Source organism: Perna viridis, chromosome 1, assembly GCF_037379345.1.
Source record: "Perna viridis isolate PV_CMFRI_1.1 ecotype Kerala chromosome 1, ASM3737934v1, whole genome shotgun sequence".
In the NCBI taxonomy this organism is placed as follows: Eukaryota; Metazoa; Mollusca; class Bivalvia; order Mytilida; family Mytilidae; genus Perna; species Perna viridis.
In genome coordinates this window covers 58,955,030-58,978,428 of record NC_142445.1, presented here as the reverse complement: position 1 = coordinate 58,978,428, position 23,399 = coordinate 58,955,030, and the positions used below count along the sequence as shown (strand labels likewise).

Here is a 23,399-nt window from a genome sequence, read left to right as displayed (position 1 = left end):
ATTTACAAATTTTGTACCACTTCACCTATTTCCCAAATAGTTAGACCTGTCCAAAAAATAATTTGCATAAACTTTCAAAAAGGCTTTTAACTGCATTTATCCTACACTGTAATTATACTGAAATAAAACCAACTTCAGCTTAAATAAATAATTTCCTCGATGAATGTAAGATTTTCCAAAACTAGTAACTTCCTAACACTTTGAATTTTCCTGCCAATATTACTTGGTTGAAATCACGTCTCTTCACTTCCTGTTTATTATTCCCTAAATGCAATTTTATTCCTTAACATCTATCAAGGCCAAAAAGGAGTCCTGAAATTTTCATTTGCTTTGAAGACCAGATCTTAATTTCATTTGCAATAGTAATAGAATACTACTGAGTTGATCAATTACAGAATCTGTCAAATAAGCAATTATGAAAAATTAAAACCTTTACAGCGTAATATACATGTATAGCACTGCATGTATGAAAACTCCAACAGATATATTTGGACTATATTTTCATGTAGAGTTCAGAAATAGTAGGGAAGTTCCAGACATGAACCATACATAAGGTATCAAAAACCCAAAAACTAAATTTGCCCATTCTAACCCAGTGACAGTTAACTACCAAAACTGATTCAATTTCTGATATTAAAGAGATTTTCAGTCATTTTACATTTACAAGTTGTAAAAATTTCATGGGAGAAAATAATTCTCCTTCAGTCTATTGTTGATTTAAACTATTTCTCTAAATGGTAAGACTTAAAGACTGTCAATATATTAATATTCAAGGTTTACTAATTTTTGCTATCTTTGCAGTGGATATAAAAGTACAAAAAAAGGTACTCTGGAAATTTATATTGAAAACTACATATCACTTATCATTTTTCCAAATTTTGATATCCATGAATATGTTTACTTGACAGAATATGCAAAAATTACTACATCTATGGTATTTAAAAGGTTGTATGTTAAAAAATCTTAATTTTACTTTCTCAGGTGGAGAAATTATTCTGAAGGAGAATCTACATGTCTTCTTTTTAATATCTTATGATAATAAGATGTCATCTCATGGCCATTTTATTGATATTACAATGCTCTGTAAAGTTATTCTGTTTATTAAATATGTATAATTTTTGTTACATTGACTAGAAAGTAAACAATCATCAAAATCAAGGATAACATTATGTAAAAATGTTCATAAATATCAGTCAATTAATAATATGTAAAACTCTTGAATAGCTCTTATTACAACCAAAATACAAATCATGTAACCTTTAAAAGATTTAATAAAGCTACAAGCTAACCATCAAGTTCTGATGATGAAAATGAAACCATTAAAACAATTTTTCTGACGAATTTCTATCACTATTTAATGTAATATTATGTAACATAACTAACTTAATATACTCAAGCAACAATTAGGGTTAAAAAGTCAATAGCAAACACTTATCAATTAGAGGCCATTTAACTTGATGCTGTAATCAAAAGACAAAATAAAATTTTCAAAGATCATGATCTATAGTGCAGGGGAAATATTTTGAGAATTAAAAACTATATCATGGACAATATATTGAAAATTCTTGTTTCAAAACAGTTTTCTTCCATTAATGTGGGTTGAATTTTTATTCAATGTCTTCTACTAAGGTCATAACAGCTGAACAAACAAATACTGTATATGCATTAATTTTGCAGTGGATTTTTGAAAAGTGCAAAAAAAAAGCACCTGTGAAATTGATTTTTAAATACTATATGGCACTTGTCATTTTTTTTAAACCACAAAAATTGATATCTCATGACTACTTTACATAACAGAATCTGTGAAATAAGCAATTATGAAAAATTAAAACATTTACAATGTAATATACATGTATAGCACTGCATGTATGAAAACTCCAACAGATAAACAATAACACTGATATAAAAAAATACAAGTTTGAACAATTGTGGATTGTTATGAATTTAAAGCATACCTGATCCTCGCAAAAAAAGTCCTGAATAATGAGCTATATCTGTAGTTTTTCATCAAAATTTTAACAAGCTATTCAACAGAAACTACAGCTTTACGTGGATATTTTTAAAATATAAAATCAAAATTATAATTCCCTCAACTTAATGAACAAATAAGTTATTACAGTTCAGTGCCAAAACAAATGTTGCTACTGCAATATAAAAATTTCTTTAAAAAATCTTCTCAAAAATATACTGTTATAATAACAGTCAAGTAATGAGAAACACATTGATAAAACAACCAACCCAGTAATCTTATCAAAATATATATTATATGTTTGACATTTAACAAGAACATTGTCAGTATCACTACAGCAAAAAAATGTAAACAAAGAAACAGAAACATCAAAACAATACAGTTGATAATCATGTTATACAAAGTATGACACTATCATTTATAGATTTAACAACTTTGCATACTGTAGATTGGAATGTAACAAGTGTAAACATTTGTAGAAAAAATAAAATATTGTCTTCAATATATCAAGCTATAACACCATAAAAATGATAAACTTGAAAGATACAATTGTAATATGCATAACCTAAAAAACTCATTATCTTAAAATTATATGTAAATAACTCCAGATGATATTTTGGTATGAAGATATTTCAAACTTCAGACTTTTTATTAATTTTACAAACTACCATATCCCAAGATTGATTAAATAAATACTAAACAAGAAAGAGCTTAAAGTTAAAACACCTGCACAGAAACTGTGCCAAAGATATGAAGGAGTGCCTCTTAATAAAAATTTAACTGTTGGTTAATTTAGTTTCATTTATGGGATAGAATTTTGTGATCTCAAACAAGCATACAAGCATAAGACATTAAACTTGTCATAAAATTTTACATGCATTCTAAAAATATTATCTTATTGAACTGTAACTTGTTTCCCAAGTGCAATCACTTCTTTATCAATCTTTACAAATGTACATCAGTAATTTCACAAAAATGGTGGGTCAAAGATTGTCAGATATATGTAATTAATAAAAAATGAATCAAAATGCAACAAAAACTAGATAAAGTGATGCCCCCGCATTTAACCTTCATACAGCTATATCACAGCTTATAATTGTAAAAAGCACATTGTCAGATGTGTTATTGTGTCTGAGAGACACAAATGATGCCCCCGCATGTGGTTTTGAGTAAAACTCAGCATAGCTGAACGAAACTTAAACTCAATCTGTAACTAATCATGACAGACTCACATACCAAAAACCAGGCCTTTACAAAAAGAGTAATCAAGGGAACCAAGGTTATAGCGGTAATCAAAAGAATGTAATCCAGGGACAAAGACCAGACATGGAAAACATACATACACAACAAAGAACATAAAGTAACTAAAATCATACATACAAAGTAACAAAAGTAAATGAGCAACTCGGACTCCACTAAAAACTGGGAGAATGGACCAGGTGCACCAGTAGGGTAAGCGTCCTCTGCTTTTCTAGAAATACCCGCCAAGTTGCTCATAAAAAGTCAAGTCCAGGGTAGACAAACGAGAAAAGAAAAACTATGACCCGTTGAATAAATCAGTTTTCATGGTGCTGATGGACACACCATAACGATCCACGAAAAAAAAAAGCAAAAAACTATTATTTCAATACAATTTTTAAAGTGCAGGGCCCATTATTTTGGTAAAACTCAGCGTAGAAGAATGAAACTTATACTCGATTTGTAACTTATCATGACAGACTCACATACCAAAAATCAGTTCAATATCTTCAAGGGTTTACAAAAAAAGTGCGAAAAACTGTTCTTTCCATGGAATTTTTTAAGTCCAGGGCCCATAATTTTGGTAAAAGATGGACGGACGGACAGGGGTAAAACAATATCCCCCCAACTTATCGTTGCAGGGGCATAAAAATTAACATTCAAACTGATTACTTAACTATCTTGATTATAATTTCTTTCATGACATTTCAAGATTTATTCTCTGTAAGAGTCAGGTAGTGGGTGAATCATGATGAAATGCAGAAACGGCATTCATTTCCCTTTAAGTATAAAAAATTAGAGGTATAAATTATATGAAATGCATTGCAAGTTCATTATGAACTTATTATTATTATACCATTCTATCTATTGTAACTTCAAACTCCCTTTTCCCCATCCTCTGACACTTCTAAGACAAACCACCTGCCAATTTGTCTTCTTTGCTCCCATATTGTCAAATTCAAGTGTCTTTTCTGAGCATAATTCATCATTTTTCAATTTGCCTGATACTTACAGATTCCAGTGCTTAATTAATCAATTTAGCAGTACATTGTGTATTGTAAACCAACATATTTAAAGATTTTTTCAAGAATTCATGAATTGTAAAGCTAGTATAAAAAGTTTCTTTTCCAACTGAAAACTAAAGGATGTGTTCAGTCCAAATAAAATATTGTCATTGCCAGTTTTTTAAGGTGCTTGTACTATTAGCTTCCAACGAAATGATCTAATAGGTGCTGCTTGATATGACCACAGATAACATTGTGGTACAATTTCAAATAGATCCATAAATTCATACTCTAGTTATTGTCTGGAAGCCAAACACATTGCCATAACATTACACCATAACATACTGTTTAAAGTTGTATAAACATATGTTGGTTTACAGTAAACAAAAGATTCTCAGGCTAAGCCTCAAGTTCTGTGTAAAAATAAAATACAAAAATCTATCACCTCTAAAGATTAAATCCTCTACACATCACAATACTGAGGTTTACCCTTTCTCTCCCAAGAGAACTTCCAAAGACCATGATAACTGTGCTCTGTTACAAAAACTGTATTGGTTCCTGGCTGGAAATGTACATTGCTAACTTTATCAAATGGACATTTGATTCTAGTGTGAGGTTCACCGCCATTTGGACCAAACACTTCTATATGGCCTGAGCCCCAATGAGAGACTAGAAGATTATCTTCTTCATCAAAGTCCATTCCATCAGGACCACCTTCTAAATCACCTAAAAGCAAGTTGTAAGATCAAAATAGTGCTCCTAATATTTTATAACACCGCATACATTTAACATCTTCTTGAAACATGAAGGAATTTGAAAAAAGTATGATCATCACATCTTTATAATAAACAAGTTACATGTACATGTATGTTCAAAATAATGTATTTCTTAACTTTCAAATGAAATGATAGCTATGCTTTCTAAAACTTATTGTATTTAAAAATGAGTTTTTGTATTTAACAGTGATGTATTTTAAAAAAGGCAATTTTCTAGGTATTCATTGAAGTTTTCTTCTGTGCTAGTTTCAATAATGAAATAATAAGTAGCAAAACCAGTTTTAAATAAGGTACAGAAACAATATTACAGAATGTAAAGGAATTGCTCTCTTGATTTCATACAAAAACAAGAGGCTCCAAGGAGCTTGAATCGCTCACTTTTCAAGGGCAATAACTCTAACAAGGAGTTTTCTGAAAATTTTGACTCAAAAGAAGACTTTGGTAGGACTTATCATGAGGATCATTTCATCAATAGAATGTTTCTTTCTATCTATTTCAGGGGAAATTACTCTAACAAGGAGGCGTCTGACATCTTTAATCCCCAAAGACTTTTGTAGGCCTTATCATAAGGATCATTTCAGCCATTTGCAGTTTCTTTCAATCTATTATAGTTTTCAAGATCCAGGCTGAAAAATTAAAATAAAAAACACTTTTCACCTTTCAAGGGCCAAAACTCTAACAAGGAGTTTTCCGACAACTTTGATATAAAGCAGATTTTTGTTGGCCTTATAATAAAGATCATTTCAGCAATTGAAAGAATTTGGCTTACCTAATGGTACTGGAAATATATAAGAAAAAAACTCCTGACTGACCCCTTTGTTCTATTTTAGTATAAGCGGCCAAGTTTTCCAACAGATAAAAAATTCCCACATCAGATCTATGCAGAATACGCTATGAACTATTCCTACTAAATTTGGTTTAAATTGATCTGGTAGTTTAAGAGGAGATTTTTAAAAGAAATAACTTTAAAAATAGGGAAAACACATCAAAAAGGCACTTTCTCCAACATGGCTTAAAAGACTAAAATGAAAATTTGTGTGCAGATACATGTAGATCTCATCATGCTGAACATTTTCACTCTTTGTTAGAATTCTGCTAAACCTTAGTGTTTTGGAGATCTATAAGAAAAACGTCTGACTGACCCCTATGTTCTATTTTCAATTCACCTGAATATAGCTAAAATATTGCTGCTCGGGCTTTAAACCCCAACAATCAATCAATCTATTTTAAGTACGATGGCCATATTTTCAACAAATCAAAAATCCCCACATCAATTATATGTAGAATACCCTAAGGAACATTCATACCAAGTTTGGTTCAAATTGGTCACGAAGTTTCAGAGGAGTAGAGTTTTGAAAATTTGTTAACAACAACAGAAGACTATGACGACGGACACCAAGTGATGGCAATAGTTCACATGGCTTTTGGCCAGGTAGGCTAAAAAACTTATAAATGCAGGAAAACACAGAATGTGGTATTACATACCAGGAAAAGACTTAAGAAAATACAATAAGTGTTAAGTCAATTGAAAGCTCTAATAAAACAACTGCAGACGTATTATAACTTCAAAATATACCATATAAAACTGACTGCAGTGTTTTACCAATTTTTAAAAAGAACAGTTCCCCATTTAACACTCTAAATCTACAAGAATACGTTATCCTTGATTTTCTTTATGAAATTTGATAGAGGAAGAAATTACCATAGCATTATTCATATCTTATAACAAACCTGGCAGTTTTCCCCACAATGTCTTTGGTCCAACTTTTCCAGGGCCTAAAATATCATAAGCCCACAATAATTTAGTTGGGGTTTCAGCAACTATTAGAGTCTGTGGTTTTCCATCTGATGTGTGTTTTACTGCTATACCATTAGAAAATTTATAACCAGTATCCACTTTAATTACTTCTTGTTTATTAGTGATGCAGTACACCGACCCAAATGGCTCCTGGGGGAGGAATAAAAGAAAACTACAAGTACATTTGTTTGTTCAAAGAGCCTACACTGTTTGAGTCATGAAAACTGACTTAGAATTTCAAATCTTGTCATAAGTGGGAGTATGGAATGAATATCCATGCTTGCAATATTTAAAAAATCTATTTGTCACAGTAGTCACAAACCATGGTCCAAAATTTGCCCCGAGGTTGTCTCAATTATTTGTTTCCATTAATACTTTTCTTTTGACATATGTTTATCCTTCAGACTATACCTTTGACCTATGTTTATCCTTCAGACTATACATCTGACCTATGTTTATCCTTCAGACTATACCTTTGACCTATGTTTATCCTTCATACTATACCTCTGACCCATGTTTATCCTTCAGACTATACCTTGGACCTATGTTTATACTTCAGACTATACCTCTGATCCATGTTTATCCTTCAGACTATACCTTTGACCTATGTTTAACCTTCATACTATACCTCTGACCTATGTTTATCCTTCATACTATACCTTTGACCCATGTTTATCCTTCATAATATACCTTAGACCCACGTTTATCCTTCAGACTATACCTTTGACCCATGTTTATCCTTCAGACTATACATCTGACCTATGTTTATCCTTCATACTGTACCTTTGACCTATGTTTATCCTTTGCCAAAAACTGATGGCTATAAAAAGTAATTTCTGCTAGTTGTATAAATTATACACATATATGTAGCAAATACATGCACAGTAAAAGTTGATGGGTTTCTTTTCAAATAATGAATTAAAATATAAATCCTGGAAACTCCATTTTATTATTATCTTACCACAGACTGGCCATTTATGTTGTATTGATAAATAGCAACATGAATGGCCAGCCCATGGTAAAACAATAATAAAATGGAGTTCCCATGATTTATTTTGATTCTCATAGGACTAGTTTCTTTATATTTTTGAATAGATGCAGCCTATGTGTTGCACAAAATGTTGGTCAAGTGTTTATCCCTTCTTTACCATGGCTGTGGTCTAAAGAGCTTTAAAGCATATCACATTAAAATATTCAACATACATTTTTGTATTAATACAACAACATGCAATTTTATCCATGAAATTCATTCGAACCTCATGTCATGAAATGTCACATATCTCCTTTTTAAAAAATCAATTTGACCCAGCTTGTATGTTCAAACTAATATTTGATAGATTGAATCCACAAAGCTAGATATCCTGAGGCTGTAAACAAATTTGACCTTTTGACCATGAATTTAGACCTATCAACTTGAAATTCCATATGTACAAGGTATTTGTAAGGGCTAATAATTAGCAAGTTCTTTCCTTCAACCACAAAAGAATGTTGATTCTAGAGTGTCAACATAGAACATGTAAAAATTGTCAATTTTCAATTAAAGGGAAATAACTCAACAATCATACACATTCTTTTAAATCAAATTCATTGAAAAACACAAGAATCCAAGGAGACAGTTTTTAGATAAAAACTTCTTCAGACATCTCATTTTAACTGATTACAACAGTTTGGCAATTTAAGAAAAGTATTTTACACATTTAATGAAAAATCAACATATGAAAATGGAAAATCTACAAACTATAGCAAAGTCCTTGAGACTTACTCTCCCTTTTTTTTCATTTATTTTTTTTTGCTATTTCCACACAAGAAAAAGAAAATATACATGTAAAACCACTGTAGCTAAAAAAAAAGATAGACTTCTAAATAATTCAGTTAGTGATATTTCTAGCCATCATGACTTTCGTCATTGACAAAAAAACAGTACAAAAAGGCGAAAAAAAAGTAATGGCCTCATCAAAATGTTCATGTATTGAAAAGAAGTATTGTGTTATTTATTATATGTAACAGTGACTAACCTCCATAGACCTCCTGTATGGACTAGGAGCTATATCTCCAGCTGGTGCTGTCACCCATAAATTGCCATCATAATCAAAAATACAGTCATTACAGCCCTGCAATGTTTTTCCATCCTTATCCACTGTGCAGAACTGAAATATAAGAAAAGTATTGAAGTAGCACATATTTTCCAGTTTTAAAAGAATAAACCTTAGTATTTTTAAGGAATCATGAGAAATATCCAACTCTGAAGTATTGAATGTAACTAATAAGCAAGCTAAAAGTCACCTAACCTAAAATGTGACCATGGAACTAAATACCATTTAAAGACAAATAAAAAAAGATAATGCAAATGGCATAGATGAGAGGAGAAATATACCAAACATTTGTACATGTATATATCTTAGTAATTTGATTATTATAAAAAATGAATAAAAAAGTTTGTATTAAATGTGATTCAAATATAACTAAAATATTTGTATATTTAATATTTCTATTTTATTAATATTTCATCACTATGCTAATCACCATTTGAGATATTCTACTAAATTTACTTGTTTAAACTGTCCAGACTGATCCATTGTAAATACACCAAGTCTCATGTCAGCTATCCATATCACATTGTTTTTATCACACTGACAGCCAGCAGGAATTCCTCCATAGTTGTCTATCTTGGGTTCACACACAACTGTAGCCTGAAATGCATAATTGTAAATGTATTTGTATGTCACATGAGTGATTACAACAAAAAAGCTTGATTTCAGTCTGATAGGGAGTTACAACATGTGGACTCTTTGCGATTTCTGGATTTAGAGTGGGCCAAACAGTCTTGATGGAGAAAACAAACTGTTATTCAACTCAGTTAATTTTCATATATTTTTCATTATTAAAACATTTATATGCTTTGGCCAGAAAGGCCTGAGTACAAACTGTAATTCATGGAACATCGTGTTTGTGACTTATCACGACAGTGATATTGTCAATGTATATGGTTCATAAAATACCCCACTCAAACCTAGGATGTCATTTAACTTATGGTTAGTGACTTACATGTATTTATCAATAAGGCCTCTCTAGCTTATTACAATATTATAATGCAAATTAGGTCCCAAAATGTCTTCCCACACATACATCCTACTGGACAGTAAGCATATCAAGCTATTTTCATGACAGAAGCAATTTTTTGATAATATGCTCCCTTAAATTTCATTTCTCATTACATAATCTTTTACACAGGTAACAAGAATTTTTTGCTGGAAAGAACTACAAAATATATTTCTCACATAGGCCAAAAATCAGCTCATAATTTTAAAAGTTAGAATTTTATTCATATACATGTACATTTGTATGACACTGTCATGAAACAGTTTTATTACATTATAAAATTGAAGGTTTGCTATCACTAAAACATGAGTAGTAATTAAATTAAAACTGATTACAAACACAAGAATATCTCCAGGACACAAAGTTGTCTGTGAGGTTGAATTCAAGTAATGTCAATGATCAAAATATAATTCATTTAAAATTTTAATAATTTAAAATTAGAAACAGAATGACATAATTCACTAGGACTTATTATATGTGTTACACTCCCTGCTGTGATGTTCATAGGAACATTTCCTTTACTGTATACATATATTTGAAGAAAAAGAAAGGAAGACAATAAACAAAATGTTTACACAATTCATATAAACATCGGATATATATATAAAATATTGTACACTATATATACAAACGTCTCAGAATGTGACGACTCTATTCGCTACACTGCTCCATCAGATCAAATTGATACAGGGAAGATATGTAAATGTATAGAAAGGTCTGAAAAATTCCAAACAATATTAGAACTGTCAAATTTGCAATGCAAATTTTTGGTCGTTCCCTCCACGGGACTCGAACTCGCACTGCTGTGACATCTATGGCAACACCGCCTGCACAAAATCCAGCGCCCTAGACCACTCAGCCAGCTAGGCTATATAAAATATAGTTTTCGCTGGCCAGGTCATTCCTCCTGTTTAGGGAATTTTTCAGACCATTTTTATTATGTATTATGTTCCTTGTATCAATTTGATCCGATGGAGCTGTGTATAGAATAGAGTCGTCACACTCTGATGTGTGTGTGTGTGTACATAAGACCATGCCACAGCCTTAGATGGCTACAGCCAATACAGGCTTACACGTACTTATGTATACTTCTGTCATCTGTTTTCATGAACATAATTTTCACTTTTGAATATTTCACTTCTACCTTTATAAAAGCTTCTACAATTCTAGAAACCAATAGACAGTCCACTTAAGAATAAAAATGCTACCCACACTAACTTGACTAAGGCAAGTTCAAAATAATGTTTTGAAAACAAATTTAACTGCATCACCTATTTTTGCAAAGTGTGTAAAATAGTATTTACTAGACCAATAATGGTCATGTCTAATCCGGAATTGATGGTAAAACTCAGAAATAATCAAATAAGATGATTGAGTCAACAAATGTGACAAAAAAGGACTAAAAACACAAAAATGTCCTATGAAGAAAACCATAACTCCAAGAATCCACAAACACCGCCCCCCCCCCCCCATGCCCCCGCCTGAATCCGCCCTGGAGACCATACTTATAATATATTAAAAATTTAGAATATGAAGAAAACAGACCTTACAGTTCTGAACATCTACTTTGAAAACTTGACCTGCAAATGCACCATCTTTTTCAACTTCCGGGGCAACCATATAAAATACACCATTTTTGTCAAAAACTGGACCTTCAGCACCGGCAAGGTTGTCAACTATCTTGGAAAAATTTGGTGTAGAGACTCTGGCACTCATGATTACACCTTTGCCAAAAGCAAGGATTTGAATATGTCGTAAAAAAAAATTATTCATGCCTGTCATTAATTTGTTAAGTATCTCATTTTATATGTTTTGGTTTAAAATCAGATCATTTAATATTATCATTTAATTGCCAATTTTCTATAGAATAAAAATACTTTGCGACATGTCGTAAATGTAGGAAGTAAAAAAATATGGCGGCCGTTGGGGCTCGCCAAGGCATACGGTCACACAAAGCTGGCCGTTTTAAATGTATGCATCTTTTGATTCACGTCGGTCACATTTTAAGCACATGTCATTCATTATTCTCTTATATAAATATTTCTATTTTGTTTTTCAGCTCGCCATGACAATGGAGACGAAGGCTTTCGGTTGGACTTTACCAAAGGTTTGTCCTCTGTTTTTTATTCAGCTGATGGAGAATGTAAACGTGATTACGTGAACTGTTGGAATGTGACATCTTTAAAACCCAAATTAATGCCAAGTGTTGATAAATTGTCAATGTTCTGTATAAAATATATTTACACTGATAGGGTCGGCAGTTCAAAGGGCACCTGTTTCACACTTGCATACATTTTTTGTACATGTATATCCCACTATGTATTCTCTATTCAACTGGCAGTTTAATATTAGAAAGGCAATGGCCTGAAGTGCAAGCGAAGTCCAAATGTTATCAAAAATATCAGGTTCCCTTTTAATTCAAACAGATATCATACATTTTATAATTTTGCCAAGTTTGTTTAGGAATTTTTCATCAGTAATAAGATGGAGATGGCCAAGGACATTCCAAATATTCATAAAATTATTGGAAGAAATATTTTGGGTTCGGGGTATACACTGAAATGTGTAACTTGTACCCAAATCATGAAATCACCAATTTTTCTATTACTATTAGGAATTTTATACTTAAACTCAGGGCTTAAGCTACTTGATAAAAACAGGGAGAAGTGACTTCTCTTTCTGAGAACCACTGGGAGAAATGGAGAGTGGTAATGAAGAAGTGAACGTGTACATGCATCATTCACCAACACGTTTTTTAAAAATTATATGTATTATATGTTACTTGCATGCACACAGTATAAGCATGCATTTTATATGTTTATTTTCTTTTATTGAGATAAATGTTACTTTATCTTTAAGCTACATATGTACATGTAAGTAACTAAATATTTTGGACAAAATGAAAGCCTGCTCACCCAGGCTGCTGACTGAAAGATTAACTATATTATATATTCATGAAATTGAATTTCTATATCTCTACCCCTTACCAAATTTATAACAGTAAAATTGATATATTATTGAGTAAAGCAAAGCTTCATGTAATGCACTGTCCTAATAATTTTGTCTTTTTAGCAGCACTGGAATAGAAAATTTCAGGCAGTGCCATTCTGTTGGAATTTTCTTTTTGTTCTGTTTTTTTCCCTGGTCCCAATTAATCCATAATGATTTCTTGTCCAAAATGTCCAGTCTCTTAATGTAAGTTGATCAAGAGTAGTGTATCAGTAATCATGTTCAAAATCTATTACATGTACTAACAAATCAAGACTCAAACTTTATTGACACATATTGTACATGTAGTGGTTGGTACAAACTTGTCTCAACTTATGAAATTTTCAGTTGAAATGGAGAATTCACTGTTCAGTTTTGACATAAGAAGATCAAAAGAAACGCTATGAGTTTTCTATTGAATTATCAATTGAGATAAATTCAATCCAAGTCCAAACAAACCGCACAACAAATTTGCACGTTTCGAAATGAAATTTAAACGATAAAACATGAATAATCGTAAGCTGGAGTGAAGAATGTTATTTCTGTATCCTGTGACCTGTCTTAAAAGTTTGAAATGAAAAACTTATTAAAATACTTGCTTGTTAACCAAATATTTGAAAGATTTCGAAGATTTTTACAATTTATTTTTCTTGAACTGGCACCATTTTTGTTTGAATTGTTATCAGAAGTAAGATTACTCTGGTTAAAATACCGCTAATAGATTGAGTACAGTCCAATCATGGGTGATGTCTGAAAATGAGAGGGTTACTGCACTTTACTTTTGGTGTCGTCTGAGGACGAAGTGAGTGACCTAAGGCGACTATTTCGCCTAAATCGCCCAGTAGCGTGAGCCCTGTAAACTGGGTCCTAAATTTCTGAATGATGTTTTAAATCAATTGAAGTTTAAATTAGTTGAAATTTGTGATATTTTCAAATTAAGTCGATTTTATGTTCTTAAAAGTCTCGAAATGTATAAATGGAAGTTATTGTACCAAAATAATAATTGACTACTTCTCACTTTCTAGTAAGAATTTTACATTTTTCTAAAACAATCAGAGGTTAAAAGTTAACTTTAATATTTTGGATAAGTTTTAAAAGATTTGATATTGATTTAGAAAAGAAATGTTGGAGTTTGAATTCTATATCTTACTGTAGCACAAATCCTGTACCATTTATCTTACACAGCACAAAACGAAGTGAACATGAGGAAGCCAGGCAAAGTAAAGCAATAAAATCATTATTTTTTTTTTTATTTTAAGGAAATAACCCACTTAAATCAAGATTTGTCAAATCCAGTTATGAGTTTTTAATAGTGCAAAAAAAGATACATTAGGAGCAGTTGTGATTCAAATCTTATCAATAATTTAACTTCAAGTCCTTCAATCTCTCAAACTCAAGAATCTGACTGAATGATTCAAAGGTCATAGGTTAAATTTGTATAGATGATTTTTCTTTCAGAATGAAATTGTGAAAAATAATTTAAACCATTTATGCTTACAAAATAATGTTTTATTTAATTGAAATATTTTTTCCATACACATGCATGTATATTGTATCCTGCATCAAATAGTCTGATTACAATCTTGACGTACATTTTGTAGGGAGCTAACATATATTTTCTTTTGGCCCTATGAACTTTAAATTATGATTGGAATTATTAGTATTCTTTTTTGAAAATTATATGTATACCGTAAGTTATGTTCATTGAACATCAGTAAGTAATATAGATCAGTTTCAGACTTTCCCCTATGGAATTCTAATTTTGAGATATCTAAAATTTCATGTTGATCTGTTTAAACACTCAGTGCTTGTACCCTTTGGGTAAAAGTCCTTTTAGATTAGAAAAAAACAAAACCCACGTAAGATAAAAGTTTCTAAGAAATCACACATCTGATACATGAATGTTTCCTGGTGTATGTTATTGTTTACTAAATTTGTGCTTTTAAATGATTACTGTCTATTTCTTAGAACTACATACCTGTTACATGTATGATCTCCCACATGTCATGTGAACTTCAGTGAACATTATGTATAAATTTTAAAATGAGAATTTTTTTCAGGTCCAACAGACAACTTAAAAGAAATACTTGTTAATACAGTTGCACAGATTCAGACCTCCAAGTCTAGGAAACTTGGATACTTGAATGCTTTTGTCAAATTTTTGCAGAAATATAAACAAGAAAAAATTACAGGGTTTTCTAAAAGGGACATTTTAGCATGGTTAGTAGTGCTTTAATACCTTTTGTAAATAGAAATTTGTCCCTTATTTTTTATGATGATGAAATGTAAATGTCAAATGGCAATGTTTATTGTATGCTAAATGTGGTGTGTGATTGTTAATCATAAGAATCAAATATTTTTTGTGATGAAACTTATTCTTAAAGTATGGCAACAGACCCAAATTTGCTGTATTAGACAAACTTACAATGCTTAAACCAAGGAGAGTCTACTTGTGAAGAAAATAATGCTTTACATTTTCATCCCAATAGGATTGTTGTCTCTTTGACTTGTACATTTGTACATGTTAAACATTATTAATTTAATAAATTTTAATAATTTAAATAAATTGTATTGATGTAGATTTTCTTAAGTAACATGATTTAATAGAATGTAAATTTTTTACCATTTTTTTTTAGTTTGAGAATAAGTTTATTTCATGAAGCAAAGGAAGTAAGAGCAGCCACACTTAGAGTCTTGCGATATTTCATCCAAGATGGAGAAGCTATAGATTTAGTCTATGCATTGCAAATAGATTATTTAATTGTCAGGTAAGTAAGGCCATAAAGGAATTCACATAGTACAGTTTATTTATCCATTTACACCTAGCTACTTAATTGGAAATAGGGAAATGTTGTAATTAGATTTTGCTTATTTAGATACTGTTAAAAGTGTTTTACTTCCTTTGTTTGTAGAAAGAAGATTGTGTGGTACGGTCTCATTTTCAATGTGTATATACTGCAGATATACAAAAAATATGTACTCTTATTAAATGCTAGTTCCATCCTAAAAAAATAGATAATTTTATTCTAAAAGCTGAAATCTAAATAGATACTTCATTCTGCTGAATGTGTATTGCTCTCTAGACTTGCTGATAATCTTATGAATAAATTATGATACAAATGCATGACATCAGAAGTAATCAAATTCACATTATGCCTGTGTGTGGTAATCATTATCTACATGTATGATAGTCAGTCTGACATATACATGTATTGTAAACAATGATAACAATGTAGCAGTGTTTTGTTTCCTGTACAGATCGGTTGATGTATGTCTGGACAATGAAGTAGAGAGGATACATGCCATTAAATTGATACGAAAGATAGCTCATGTGGCCCCTCAAAAATTGTCTACATCATTAATTTACCCATTAGTTGCTATTGGAAATGATGGAGTTCATGAAAGAGATCGAATGGTCAGAATATCTTTGGCAACCATCTGTGAAATAGGTAAGAAAAATTTCATGATGTTTTACTTGGGAAAAAATATGTTTACTTTTACAATACATTTTTTGGGGTAGGAATAACTTTTGCATATTGTAATTTCCTTTTGTGTGACAAGTGAGTTTGACTGTTAGATTTATCATATCAGCCACTTTAAAATTCAAGCATTTCTTTTTTTCTCTCTTAGCATTTCTAAACCCTGAATTAGTGGCATTATGTGGAGGAATCTCTACAATAATCCGAGCGGCATTAGACTGTGATCAGTATCCTAGAATCAACGAGTCACTTGTATCGACAATCTTATATTTACTCAATCATCCTAGAACCAGACATCTGATCAAGTTCAATACTGATTTAGAGGTAGGAATATCATGATAACACATCCTGTTGTAATGTAGTAAAATAAATACATATTGTACAAATGATTTCAACTCAAAGACATTGGCTTAACTCAAAAAATACATTTGGTAGTATCAAGTGGTACGTCATGGTGGCATTATCATAAAATTCTTTTTCTCACTAAAAACATATTTCTATTGATAGCTATGTCAGAAATCCTTATATCACACATGGGTGAGATAAAACATGCAATGTTTGTGACCTTACACATGTTACAATAAAATATTTCATTCTGTAAAAACAAAGGACTTTGGGCAAGCAGAGAAGTCTAAGCTGACATATTAATCACAAAATTAATTTTAAAAAGTGAGAAAAGGAATCAAACACAGTCAGAAAATGCAAAGACCAGAACTCTCAGACAGCCTCAGGGAACTTGAAATATTACCCTTGGGTGACTGAGATTTCTCTGTCTTACAATTTCAGCAGTGTTAGTTTCTTATTTATTAAACTAGATAGTATTTGAAATTTTCACTTGCAAGATTGAAAGAAATAATTGGATAGTAACTGATATGTTTAATTATCAAAATTGTATAATATGGTAATATTATTTTATTAGGTATATTTCTAGATATAAATAATTAACACTCTCAGTTGCCACTTTACAAGTAATTATTAGCTTGTTTGTTGTGCAAGATCGAATTTGGTCTGACAGCTAAAATGAGAAATGAATGATACTTATCATCTTATCCTGTGTATATGTTCCGTAAAGCCTTTCTTTTCATTCCAGCAACTACTTGCACCCTTTACAGATTGCCACTACAGATATAGCGCTGAATCAGGAGATGGATCACAAGGGTAAGAATTTTTTTAAAATGGCTATTAAAGGATATAATATGAAGTTTACCACAAAAAATGACTTGATATACCAGATATTTTAAAATCAAGATTTTTTTAAAAGATAGTTATGAAGTTCAATTAATATGTCTTCTTGGTGACTTTTTTGTGGACAATAACTTTGCAAATATACATATAGTAAATTTCTCTGAATTAACCAAACTTGTAAATGGAAATATAAATCCTTCTAGTAAGTTAAATAACATAATATTGTGACCAATTTATCAATTTCTATTCCTGGAGTTAAGTAAAATGATAATGTTGCTAAAACAAGTTTAATGTTTTGGTTTTTTTTTTTTTTCAGGGAAGACAAGGAGCACAGATTTTCCTCCAGTAAAATGGCTGTTATAGCCATTATGAAGTCTTGGCCAGGTTAAATTTAATTTTGAATTAACTTCTGATATCATACCTTGACTTGTTTCACCTATAGTTTTAATAAGTTGGGAGTCATGTGTCCTTCATAGGGTATGCTAAAATTTGTCCTAAGTCCTCTTTCATTTAAAAGTCATCAAAAATGGTGTCTTTTACCAAAATGATCAAATAAGGTTGTATCCATCTTTAAAATGCTGATAAAAGTTAACTTGAGACTGCTACTTCAAAATGATACTTTAGAGTTAATTTTTTACACAACATAGACTACCTTCATAGTATTTTGTCTTTGTTAGATCAAGCTGTGTCAGCTATCAGTTACCTGTGTGACATTTCTAGGTCAGTGCATGTTTTTTAGCAAATTATTTATAATCCAAAATACTATGTTCATTTTATTATTATATCCCTATTTGAAAAGCAGGAGGTATATACATGTAGTAGTGTTCATGCTTTCAGTTTGTCTATTCCATTTCTAACCCACAACTCTCAAACCTCTGATCAAAATTTGATGAAACTTTCACACAATCTTCATCACATGATACCAAATGACCTCTTATTTTATGTTTCCATCTGAATGATTTTTGGTGTACACGAACTTTGTCATTGGTTGACTAAAGGGGAACATCATCTTGCCTGCAAGTCCTCTCAAACCTCTGAATGAAATTTATGAAACTTTCACACATTCTTCATTACATGATGCCATTGTGAATCTCCTATTTTGTTTATTAGTCTGAATAACCTTTTTGGTCTCCTAGTGCTAAACATGGACTTTGTCATTGGTTGACCCAACTTGTAACTGCATTTTTAAAAGTTGATGCACAGAATTCAATGAAACTTCCATACATTCTGTGTTTCATGATCCTTATGTTTGCCTCCATCTGAATAACTTTTGGGGTATACTTTATAGTTTCTAGGTAGGTTAAGGGGATATCAACAAGCTAGTTTTAAATGAGATTAGATGGTAAAAATAGTGAATGTAATGATTTTACTAATCTTTTTCTTTGTTGAAGGTATTCTAAGATTTTGTCGGCCTGATGGAAGTGGATTACAGTCCATCGTGGGAATATTGTACCTGCCATATACAGAAATCAGGGTGAATTATTGCTGATTTCTTCCTTTTTCTTGGTAGAAATATTATCAATTATTGTAATAACAAGGGGTACAATTATCAAGCTTCTTTTTAAATGAAATATTGTTATTGTCTTTGTAGGTTTTGAGTAGAGATATGGATGATATGTTGGCAGAGGAAATACTTTTAATAAAAGCAGTGATTAGGACTGAAACTTTTTTTGACCATTCTATAACAATTTCATAAAAACAATTTGGTGTGATGAAGGTTGCATGATCCCGTCTAATCTAAAATCACTGAAATGATCTATAAGCAGCATTCTGTCAGCAAAGTACTCAAGGGATAGCAATTTAATGAAAAAGTGACGTATGGAAGCAAAATTTAAAAGTTCATTTATTAACATTATACCTTTAATTTGCAGCAAGGGATCCTGGATATCTTATTTGATTTGTTTCGACTGCCAGTACCAGAATTTACAGAGGAGTTTTCAGAAGCCCTGATGAGTGTTGGTAGGTTAATTTGTAACTATGTGGTAACACAAGTTTTTAGAACAAACTTATTACACTAATAATGTATGTTATCTGTAGTAAAAAAAAAATCCCATTTTGATCATTTTTTGTAACATTCATAAATTACTTTTAGTGATGTTGTTACTTGTGTTAATTTAAGATTCTTCAATAATGAAAGATTCCTGGAGATTGACAGATGGTTTTGTAGCTGAGGAAGGAAAATATCTACTGCCACACATGGCTAAAATCAGGTAGTTAGGGATTAGAATAAGGATTTAAACAATTTTTTTGAATAAACATCAAGATATCTGAAGTAAAGTGATAAAAATATCATTAAAGTAAGGGCAATTTCAGAAATTATCAAACAAGGAGGTACTTATTGGAAACACAAACTATCCATTAAATTGGTTTTTTATAAACTTCTAAAATCACAAGTTCATTCTAAAGGTTCTGTCCATGAAACCTGACGCTTTTCTGTTCGGTCATTCTTGGTATATGGGTCATGTTTTGTCAACAATTCCAAAGCTGAAGATATGTAACATGGTTGCAGTTTTACACTATAACACATAGGGTCAAGGTATGCCAAAATGTCTGAATATTCTTTGAGACACTAATGTGTATTGTGTAAGTACTAAACACATTACAAACTTGCTGGCATACAGGGAGCATGCACCAAACTTGTTTTTCACATTAGACACACTTTAACTGAAGGCCAGAGGTATGTTATACCAATACTTGTATACATTATATTATATATTCTTGCACATTGAAATGCTTTGGAAGGACACTAAACCAAATTAAAATGATTGTGTGGTAAAAATATTATTTTGTGATTAGGTCATAAAGAAATGTTATTCTTTTATGTTTATATTTCAGACCAAACTTGATAGAAAATCATCTGGCTTTAATATTATTTGCCTGGATAGGAGCTGGAATCCTAGAGGTTTGTATACACAATGTACATATCTACACTGTTATATTTGCCTGGATAGGAGCTGGAATCCTAGAGGTTTGTATACACAATGTAGATATGTAGACTGTTATATTTGCCTGGATAGGAGCTGGAATCCTAGAGGTTTGTATACACAATGTAGATATGTAGACTGTTATATTTGCCTGGATAGGAGCTGGAATCCTAGAGGTTTGTATACACAATGTAGATATTTAGACTGTTATATTTGTTTGGGTGCAGTTTCTTTATTTCATCTTACATGCCACTTGTGCCTGAGACAGACTATTGACTATCAATAAATTGAACCTTGAGGGGAAAAAATCCCTGGTCCTATTGAAATATTGCAATAAAATGAATAATGACTATGCGCATAAAATCATGAAATATCTCAAAACTATTCAGGTTTTTTATGTTTTTAAGATGTTGTTTTGAACATGAAGCTAAAGCATTGATAACTTCTGTTATTCTTCTTGCAGGCTTTAGTAGAAGTTATTATCAGCAGTAGCACTAAATTATGCATACGAGCCACCATCCTTCTTGGTGAACTTCTTCATCTGGTAAGACCACAGCACAATAATACAATGAAACCTGTCTAAACTGAATCCTCATTTATTGGAAAACCTGTCTAAACCAGACCCTATTTTCCCTTTTAATCAGTTTAAATGTATTTTGAACCTTAGTAAACTGAACCCCTGTCTAAACTGAACCAGATTTAAAGGGATTCTGTTTGGACAGGTTTCTCTCTATATGGAAGAAATCATAATCATGATTTAAAGTTTTGAAACGAATTCAGCCATAGATCAGATATTATTTTTATCTTTTTGTCTTTTCTTCAAAATGAAGATACAATTATGGTTCATGATTATTTATTGTTTAGTAAGATTTCTAGAGATGCTGTACTTATGTTTATGTTATGTTTGATGGCTTGTCTGACTGAATTGATAAGCAAAATTACAACTCAAATAAAATCAAGAATTTACCTATGTTTCCTATGATTTGTTGACATGCCATAACATAAAAAATCAATTATAAAAGGGTTATCAAAGGTTTTTGATTTTAGGAGATACATGTATTATTTGTTGTCAACAATCCTAGATATAATGGGAGAAAATTAGGTTTACCAGCGAACCAGCGTGTGGTTACTTGCCACCATTTTTTTTCAAAAATGATGACCAAAAAATCTTTAAATAAAGTTATCCCCATTCTAATTCATCTGTCAAATATATGTGCTTTTGCTTGGGTAAATAATTTTAGATGATAATGTTCTCCCAATAATTTTTAAGTAGCACAGTCCTCCAAAATTATAGCACTGTTCCCATAGTGCATTCCAACTAAATTAATTACTGATAGCACAGTGATAAGAAATCAAGGTGCTGAAAAGTACAGCACTATAATGGCCTGCTTAGAACACCGGATGGGATTGTGTAATATCTATAATATTTTCCAATCAAATTCAACATTACAATGAATATAACATTAGAATTTGTTTGATTACAGGCAAGCAGTTTGTTACCACATGAATGTAGCTACCATAACCATTGTTTACCGTCACTATTATCTATTGCATCATCAATGGATGTACCTGCTGAACAGAGAAAGTGAGTAACTAGTTTGATTTAAGAAAGGACTGATCTATTTTGGCTTAAATAACAACTTTGTTGATATCTCTATCAAAGGGACTTCCTAAAACTTCTCCCCAATGTCTGCATGAAACAGAACAGTTTTTAGACATTCATGTTTCAGTCCTCCCACATACATTTATACAGATATTATTTATAGTATATTACTTTTAATACAAAGTTAGCTGATCATTTTGGAAGATTATAGGAAAATTTCAGCACTGCTTACAGTGAAATTAAGTAAAACTTCTGTGTTACAGACTAATCTTCTAACATATCTTCAATGCAATCTTTCATTTTATCACATTTTCAAAAGTTTGAATTTTTAGATCACCTGGCCAAAGGGCATGTGAGCTATTGCCATCACTTGGTGTCCGTCGTCGTCATCATTAACAATTATACAAAACTCTTCTCCTCTGAAATTACTTGACTAATTAGAACCAAACTTTGTATGAATGTTTCTTGGGGTATCCCGCGTAGAACTGATGTGGGGATTTTTGATTCATAGAAAAACATGGCCACCATTACTAAAAATAGAACATATGGGTCAGACAGTAGTTTTTCACATATATCTCCTAAACCATTAGGTCTAGCTCAATTCTGACGTGGCTAAAAGTGTTCAGCATGTTGAGATCTGTCTCTTGTCAAATTTTGGTGTTAATCTGTTAAGCCATATTAGAGTTATTGCCATTTTTCAATGATTTTTGCTATTTTTAATGTTATTTCTTTCAAAAGTCTTCTCCTCTGACACTACTTGACCAATTGAAACTTGGTACAAATGTTACTTGGGATATCCTGCATAGAACTGATGTGGGTATTTTTGATTCGTCAATAAACATGGCTGCTGTTACTTAAAGTAGAACATAGGGGTCAGACAGCAGATTTTTGCATATATCTCCAAAACTTGTAAGTTTAGCTAAATTCTGACATGCATAAAAGTGTTCAGCATGATGAAATCTATCTCTGGTCAAACTTTGGTTTTAATCTGTTAAGCCATGTTGGATTTATTGCCATTTTTCAAAAAAAATTTCTATTTTTAATGCTATTTCTTTCAAAAATCTTCTCCTCTGACACTACTTGATCAATTGAAACCAAACTTGGTGTGAATGTTCCTTGGGGTATCTTGCATAGAACTGATTTGTGGATTTTTGATTCATTGAAAAACATGGCCACCGTTACTAAAAATAGGACATAGGGGTCAGACAGCAGATGTTTGCATATATCTCCAAAACTGGAGCTAAATTCTGACGTGCATAAAAGTGTTCTGCATGATGAGATCTATCTCTGGTCAAATTTTGGTTTTAAACTATTGAGTCATGTTGGAGATATTGC

The 23,399-nt window shown here is 31.4% G+C and overlaps 2 protein-coding genes across 2 annotated transcripts in view; one reads left to right on the top strand and one right to left on the bottom strand.

Moving 5' to 3' along the window:
- Window positions 1–1,084: 1,084 nt before the first annotated feature.
- On the bottom strand, window positions 1,085–11,625 carry LOC148629600 (diisopropyl-fluorophosphatase-like). Its single transcript, XM_088554132.1, has 5 exons — window positions 11,431–11,625; window positions 9,336–9,476; window positions 8,802–8,933; window positions 6,720–6,936; window positions 1,085–4,938 (listed from the first exon to the last, which is right to left on the bottom strand). The coding sequence occupies exons 1-5, from the start codon at window positions 11,599–11,601 to the stop codon at window positions 4,676–4,678; spliced, it is 924 nt and encodes a 307-aa protein (XP_088410258.1). The 5' UTR covers window positions 11,602–11,625; the 3' UTR covers window positions 1,085–4,675.
- A 149-nt stretch (window positions 11,626–11,774) lies between these two features.
- The window catches only part of LOC148629599 (rapamycin-insensitive companion of mTOR-like), a 30,274-nt gene continuing 18,649 nt past the window's right edge, over window positions 11,775–23,399 (top strand). The window contains exons 1-14 of the mRNA XM_088554131.1: window positions 11,775–11,856; window positions 11,945–11,992; window positions 14,934–15,093; window positions 15,510–15,641; window positions 16,132–16,322; window positions 16,504–16,676; window positions 17,443–17,510; window positions 17,854–17,921; window positions 18,929–19,011; window positions 19,409–19,496; window positions 19,657–19,747; window positions 20,373–20,439; window positions 20,925–21,005; window positions 21,946–22,046. Coding sequence (XP_088410257.1) covers window positions 11,799–11,856; window positions 11,945–11,992; window positions 14,934–15,093; window positions 15,510–15,641; window positions 16,132–16,322; window positions 16,504–16,676; window positions 17,443–17,510; window positions 17,854–17,921; window positions 18,929–19,011; window positions 19,409–19,496; window positions 19,657–19,747; window positions 20,373–20,439; window positions 20,925–21,005; window positions 21,946–22,046 — 1,409 coding nt within the window. The 5' untranslated portion in view covers window positions 11,775–11,798. The remainder of the gene's footprint in view (window positions 11,857–11,944; window positions 11,993–14,933; window positions 15,094–15,509; window positions 15,642–16,131; window positions 16,323–16,503; window positions 16,677–17,442; window positions 17,511–17,853; window positions 17,922–18,928; window positions 19,012–19,408; window positions 19,497–19,656; window positions 19,748–20,372; window positions 20,440–20,924; window positions 21,006–21,945; window positions 22,047–23,399) is intronic.